General features: G+C 35.3%; 1 protein-coding gene across 3 annotated transcripts; it reads left to right on the forward strand.

The window, feature by feature from the left end:
• Positions 1-320: 320 nt before the first annotated feature.
• Positions 321-3,636, forward strand: LOC126694763 (chitin-inducible gibberellin-responsive protein 1-like). 3 transcript variants are annotated; one of them, XM_050391260.1, is made up of 3 exons: positions 321-489; positions 1,492-2,151; positions 2,251-3,636. In XM_050391260.1, exons 2-3 carry the CDS (start codon positions 1,651-1,653, stop codon positions 3,382-3,384), a joined length of 1,635 nt encoding a protein of 544 aa, XP_050247217.1. In that variant the 5' UTR covers positions 321-489; positions 1,492-1,650; the 3' UTR covers positions 3,385-3,636. The 3 variants fall into 3 exon arrangements, with proteins under 3 accessions (XP_050247217.1, XP_050247218.1, XP_050247216.1); XM_050391261.1 differs by having other exon boundaries at positions 1,492-2,145; XM_050391259.1 differs by having other exon boundaries at positions 1,492-3,636.
• Positions 3,637-7,624: the final 3,988 nt, after the last annotated feature.

Below are 7,624 nucleotides of genomic sequence, written 5' to 3' on the forward strand. Positions count from 1 at the left end.
CTTAGCTCACTCTCCAAAGATCCGCGTACCGAGACAGGTTAAAAAAAAAAAAAAAAAAGAATAAAGAAAATTAAAATCTAGTACTCGTAAAACCCACGAATGTTCTCCTTAACATTAAAGTAATGTCCTAACGTGTGGTCGGCGGTTTAGCCGTTAAACCCACGTGTGAATGACTCCGTCAAACTCCCATCTCACCCGCAGACGCAGTACAATAACGACCATCACTCGCCGTTACCGTTATCTTCCGTACAGAATTGCCGTTAACTCCCTCTTCTCTCTCTCTATAAATACCTTACACTCTCCTCCTCTGCTCTTTTGAAACTCTCAACTTCAACTTCAACTTCAGCTTCACCTTCAAACAAAATTCACACACACACACACCAAAAAAAAAAAAAAAACAAAACCCAAAATCAAAGTATTTGACCATTGCTCACGCCGAAGACCCACACAATAGAAAAGTCCATTTTTTCTTGCACAAAGGAATTTCAGGTAAGTTACCAATCTGACTAATATAAGTGTATATTTTTTAAAGTTCTTCTTGTTTTTGCTTTGGGTTCTGCTGAAATGAAACAACTTAAGCTTAGGTTCCATTGGGTTGTGGGGAGGGGGGGGGGGGGGTTTGAGTTTATTGGGGTTTTATAATCTATATATAGTGAGGTAATTGTAGTTGATTTTCGTTTTTGTTATGCATAGTATTTTTTTTTTTTTTTTTTTTTTATATCATTTCTGTTTTCTTCAATCTTTTTCTTTGATATGTTCAATTCCTATGATGCAATTATCAATTTTTTTTTTCTTGTATTCTGTTTGTGTTAGGATTAATTAATATGATATTAGGTTCTCTGCTGAATTTTGCTACTTAAAGCTCTCATCTTTGAAGTTTGCTATCAATTACAATTAGTCATCTAAAAAGTTGAGTCTGTGTAGCAAAATTATTTAATGAGGTATTTATTGTTTAAATAAGAAAACATTTATAAGGCAAGAAAGTTAGTGCTTTGGGGATGATTTCCTAGTTTGCCAGGGTATATGAATGTGCGGATTTTCAAGTATAGGGTGGTATGGTAGTGGTGTCCATTTAAGTACCCTTCCCATCAAAATTTCTGTTTTAGACTTGAACTTTCATTATGTTATGGTTTCTTTGATTTTTTCTGTAAGCCAGGAGGTTCAATTTGTTGGTGGCAGTTTCTTTTTGTTCTACAATTATACATGTGAAGATATCCCATAATAAAATTTTCCTCTGCTTAGAATATCTTACAAGGACAAATCATTTTCTTTTTTGCACCAATTATAAGGCCATAGATATGCCATCCAGCTTTGTTGTTATTTTAGTTCTCTGTCCCTATCCTGCTTGTTCATGTGTACGTAAGCTCTTTGAATTTTGGTTAGGAATGATATGGAAATTTGTTGAATGCTTGATTTTGCATAAGAGCTGTAACTTTTTTCAAACATAAAATTTGAGGGAGAACTTAGCTTTTTCTTTGTTTGGTGTTGCAGTTTTGATTGTAATCTTGAAGGTAAAAGAAGTTGGATCCTAAGCAGAAGGTCGTGATGTGCTGATTATTGTTTTTTGGAGAAGGGGTGATTCTTGCCTGATTTGCTGGACTATTATAAAGAAATCTTATTAAATAAATCTGCTAATGCAAGCCTCATAGCATGGACTCACGCCAGTTATTTGGAATTGGAGTGACTAGTGCAGGCATATCCTTCACATCTTCTCATCCCACTGTTCCATCAACACCTAGTAGACTACTTGGATCCTTGAAGTTTGATTTTGGAAACTCACCAAATTCACCCTTTTCGTCTCACTTTGATTCTGATACTGCTTTAAGTGACGGCCAGGAGCAGCACAGTTCCACAGAGAATCTATCAGGAGTCAGCCCTTCCTGTAATTCTTCGCTTGAAAGCAACAGTTATTTTTATCGGCCAAGGCCTTCTCTAGACTGTCATCAAGACAGTCAAGAGCTCCATTCAGGTGGGGCTTGTTTTATACAGGATGCAAATTGTAGCCCGAACATAAAGCACGTTTTACTGGATATAGAAACTGCTTTAATGGGTCCTGATGATAGTGAAGAAGTCACTACAAGGGAAATTAATACACCAGAGACACCTGTCCAAAGATCTAGGTCATGGAGTCAGGAACCACAAGGGGTAAATGTATTTCACTCTCAGCCATCATTTGTTCCTATGCAACAATCAGTTGAGGTTGTTCATGTAGAGAAACGTCATAAAGCAATGGATGAATTGTCTTTGCAGGGTTTTGCCCAGGGGAATCTTAAGCAATTGCTGACTGCATGTGCTAAAGCTCTCTCTGACAACAGGATGGATGATTTTGATAAGTTGACTGAAAAGGCTAGAGATGCTGTGTCTATCACAGGAGAACCAATCCAGCGTCTTGGTGCTTACATGGTTGAAGGGTTGGTAGCAAGGAAGGAGGCATCAGGGACTAACATTTACCATGCTCTTAAGTGTAGGGAGCCTGAAAGCAAGGACTTGCTTTCATACATGCATATCCTTTATGAAATCTGCCCCTACTTAAAATTTGGTTACATGGCAGCCAATGGGGCCATTGCTGATGCATGCAAAAATGAGGACCGCATCCACATCATAGATTTTCAGATTGCTCTGGGAACCCAGTGGATGACTCTCCTTCAAGCGCTTGCAGCACGACCTGGAGGGGCTCCCCATGTTCGGATTACAGGGATTGATGACCCTATGTCCAAGTATGCCCGTGGTGATGGGTTGGAGGCAGTAGGGAGACGGTTGGCAGCCATTTCTGCGAAATTTAACATCCCAGTTGAGTTTCACGGGGTGCCAGAATTTGCTCCAGATATCACACGGGATATGCTTAATGTCAGGCCTGGTGAGGCATTGGCTGTAAACTTCCCTCTGCAGCTCCATCACACCCCAGATGAGAGTGTTGATGTGAACAATCCAAGAGATGAGCTTCTAAGAATGATAAAGTCACTTTCTCCCAAGGTGGTCACTCTGGTGGAGCAAGAATCAAACACAAACACAACCCCTTTCTTCCATAGGTTTGTGGAAACTCTAGAATACTACTTGGCAATGTTTGAATCAATCGATGTCACCCTGCCAAGAAACAGCAAGGAGCGTATCAATGTGGAGCAGCATTGTTTGGCCAGGGATATCGTGAACATTATTGCTTGTGAGGGAAAGGAGAGGGTGGAGCGTCATGAGCTCTTTGGCAAGTGGAAGTCTAGATTGACAATGGCAGGGTTTCGCCAATATCCATTGAGCACCTATGTCAATTCTGTGATAAAGAGCCTGCTGAGGTGTTATTCAGAACATTATAATCTAGTGGAGAAGGATGGGGCTATGCTCTTGGGCTGGAAAAACAGGAATCTGATATCCGCTTCTGCTTGGCAATGATAATAGGGGGAGACAGGTGTAGAGTTAGTCATGGAAATAAACACTTATACTTTTTAAAGGTTCTTGATATTGAGATTGTTACATAGTATAGAAGGGTGATATGCTGCAAAATCAGCCAATGGATTTATTATGTAATTTTGTGTATTGTTGCCAAGTATTCCAATGTCTGACATTTGTGATGATTTTGTATTTCCATTCCACCGAGGCTATCACCTCTGTTCTTTTATACATATACTTTCTCGTGTTTTATTTTTTTATTTTTTTTTATACATATTTTGTTCTATGTTGGAGTTGTATATACATGTGATGCAGGAGTTCTTAGAGTAATCATCCTACTCATTGTGAGAAATTTTTATTTTTTATTTTTTGACATTCAATAAGTGCGGAAGGCTCTAAAAATACGAGGATCGATTAAGTTCCATTCACCAGTAAGGCCCCATAACCCATAATAACACTTTGGGCCGTTTGGTTAATCGTGTTATTGCATTGTATATTTGTATTTTCAAACTAACAGATTTTACACAAACCCACAAGACTGATGTGAATACTAACAAAATCTGGTATCTTCTCCAAACCTTCTAATAACACATTGCTATTTCACTCACTGAGTCACTAAATTTCATTTAAATTAAGAAGCCTGTGCTACATACTATGAACTAAGGTCTCTTTGGCTTATTTTAGAGGCACTGAGAGTATAACGTATGTATGTAAATATATGAATATTTTCACAGATTTCATATATTTTATAGACAAAAATTAAAGGAGAATAAGAGTAGTGTAGTGATTTGATCATATTATATGTGTTTTACAAATTTGAAAATATACATGATATTATAATTTTTTTTTCCCAAATCGAAATCAATAAAATCCTATTTAAGATCAACTATGTTACAAGAAAAATTAAGTGGATTAACCATATTACTAATTGAAAATAAAATATTATAGAAATTGAACACAAAAACACAACTAGTAGTAATTTTGCATCTCAAAAGTATAACAAATATATTTTTAAATGAAAAAAAATATAAAAATTATACTATTAATTTTTAGAAATAAGAGAAGGTTCCATTTAACTTGTCGTCTTACATCCCAAAATGCATTGAGCTAGCCTTAGCTTTTCACTATAATTCTAGCATGTACAAAAGGTATAGAGCCAGTCTTTGTTGAGCACATATATTTTTCTTACCTCAACTCCAAAATCCTCCAAAATATTTTATATAAAAAAAAAAACACTAAAATCATTGAAACTTTACAAATTCAAGCCTCTCAACCTCCGAAAAACTTCCACCCAAAAGCCTTCAAATATAAAGAACATAAAGAACATTGAGTCTTTGACAAACTCATAGCTAGAGATTCATCATACTTTTATTCCAAAGACTATTTGATCCAACTTTCAACCAAAGTGTAGAAAATTTTGTGTTTGAATCAAAACTTCATTTACATAATTCTTGGATTGAAAGACTTTCATGGAGATCTCATTCTATTGTAAATTAATTAAATACAAAGAAATGTACCTATTCATCAATACAAATCATTCATAAACAAAAAAATATATTTGTTAATCAATTTTAATTATTTGATTTTCAAACTTGAGATTTTGTATTTACAAAAAGAACCTAGTGTTACGATATGGAAATATGAGCCATTTGATTTTTTATTTTTTTCCACAAAGAGCTTCTTCTCTCTTTGGTATTTCTTGGAATTCTCTTTGAAGCACTTCCTCTATTTCTCTACCTCATTGGTGTATTCTCTCTTTTGCGTTGTATCTATCTCTTCTTTTAACTCCTTCAATCTTTGTTGAATTAAAGCCAAAAACATTCTTGTTCCACTTTTGCAGGGAACCACAAAGGTTTTCTCCTTATTGAGGCCTCTTTGGAAAGGTTTCGGCCCCCTTGATTGCCCCCCTAAGGTGTCCAAAATTATTGCTTTGTGGTCAAAGAGAATGGCTGGGAGGTGCTTGATTTAGGTTTTGCTAAACATTAATTTCATGCACTATTGGCTACAGCTCTGTCGATTCATTCCTTTATATTTTGCTTTACACATCTCTTATTTGACCAGGTGAATATATTCGCATAGATCTAGAACTCCAAATCAATAAATTCCTAATCAGTCACTGGAAAAAAATATACTTCTGGGCTTATGACATTGATTGATTGGTATTTAGTGCAATGACTTTGATAACACAATAACTTAAATTCTTTTGTCCATCGGCATTAACAAATTTCTATTAACTTCCTTAAAACAATTGGTTCACATTTTTTTTTTTAACGTAAAAAATTAATTTTATTTATTTATCTATCAAACAAAACATACAAATTTTAAGCTTAGTAAGCTAAACTGACAATTATTCAAAGTTATTGGAAAAAAATGACAAATTTTAAACTTGACAGACTAAAATGAAAATTGATTAAAGTTAATAGACAAAAAAGAAAGTTTGTATAAATTAATAGACTAAAATGATAATTGATCAAGATTTTAGGATGTAAATTGTATTTATGCCTTTTTTTCAATTTGCTTAATTACACTGTAAAAGACCTATTTTAGTGAAGATATAGAATCTAAAAGATAGTAGTTGTGGGGCCCGGCCCAAAAATAATGGGCTATTCCAAATTCAGGCCCGTCCGAGGAGCGTCCTGTTCGAAGGAAAACCACATATGAAGCCCTACTTAATCCCAATAACGCCAGGGAAACCTGTCCGAGGAGTAACTCCTCCTCGGACATCACGAATCCCAGACGAGGAACTCTCTCCAGCTATTTCAGTTCATCCTCCCAACATATAAAATGAATAAAATCCAAAATATCTCACGGAAAGCTACCACCACATTAATTGCGCCCCAACCACCCCCTTGGCCGCATTAATGAGGAAAAGACACCTGAACAGTATCGCCTTGGCCTCTGCAACTCACAAAGGGACTAATGAGGGCGTCTGATGGGACATGTGCTCAAGTAGATGCTTAGATGATCAACAGGTGTAAGGTTGAGATGAGAGGAAGAGAACTATATAATGTAGTGGAGTCCCTCAAAGGAGGGACGGAAAAAACTGTGTAAGAAACTAAGGAAATAAAATCAGAGGAAAAGGATCCATTCTTGGTTTTTCATTTCTTTTTGCAAACAATACTGTCCATGCATTAGATCGGATAGGTTCACTGAGGCTAAGTTCTTTGACCCATCCTCTACCAATATTTATTGTGGGTTGCGCTTTGGGCCAAGGCCTAATCAACAGAAATTGGGCCAGGAAAATCGTGCAACCACAGTAGTCTTTTTTATTGTATCTCTATGATGTGTTGTATTGTATGTGAACTTGTTAGAGCATTTACATATGATATCTTACAGATTTTAGATTTTTGTAACTCAAAAAAACAACCTTATCTATTTTAACACACAATTCTATACCTCACCCTACATCCTATTTCTTATTTATTACATATATGCATTTTTTTAATATTAATTTTACTCTTTATCTATTAAATTATTTATTAATTTCACTCTCTTTTTCTCTTTGTCTCTTCCTCTATTTTCCTCTCATTCTCTCTTTCTTCTTTGAATTAAAAAAATAAAAATAAAAATAGAAATAAACCATTAGCTAACAACTCAACCACTGCAATCCCCAAACCATGAAACCCACTTAACAACAGATTGAGACCAACCAATCACCACTCACAACCCACTGCACCACCCCTACAACTTGTGCCAGCATCGCAACTAGGGTTGGCCCTAGACCTAGGCCATTTAGGCCATGGCCTAAGGCCCCCTAACATAGAAAGGCCCCCAAATATGGGGGTAGTAAGAGTTTTTTTTTTTTTTTTTAATTTTTTAAATTAAAGAAAAAAAATTTGAATTAGTTGTACATTTTTTCCCACTCTTAAGAATGCCTAAAATATTAGAGTTATGCTAGTATATTATAAATTTTATTACATAGGTCCTATAAATTGATATGTCACAAGAAGTAATTTAATCCTCATTTCTTCTTTTGTTGAAGTGTCACATTATTACCACATCAGTTTGTAAGCTTTCTGAAGTAAAATTTGTAGTAAGTTTAGCATTTTCTTCACAAAAAAAAAAAAAAGAATTAATAGAACTACAACCCAATCACCATTAAGTGAATGAAAAATGCTAAAGCTAATACAAATTTTACAACAAAAAACTTACAAACTGATGTGACAAGAATATGATCGTTGTCACTTAAACAATATAATAAATGAATGTTTGAAAAACATTTTTTTATTGGCGATATGCTAGT

Source organism: Quercus robur, chromosome 8 (assembly GCF_932294415.1).
Source record: "Quercus robur chromosome 8, dhQueRobu3.1, whole genome shotgun sequence".
NCBI classification, from domain to species: Eukaryota; Viridiplantae; Streptophyta; class Magnoliopsida; order Fagales; family Fagaceae; genus Quercus; species Quercus robur.

Bases quoted from the DNA above. Each gene is read 5' to 3' on its own strand.
- LOC126694763 (XM_050391259.1), top strand. From the start codon at position 1,651: ATGGACTCACGCCAGTTATTTGGAATTGGAGTGACTAGTGCAGGCATA.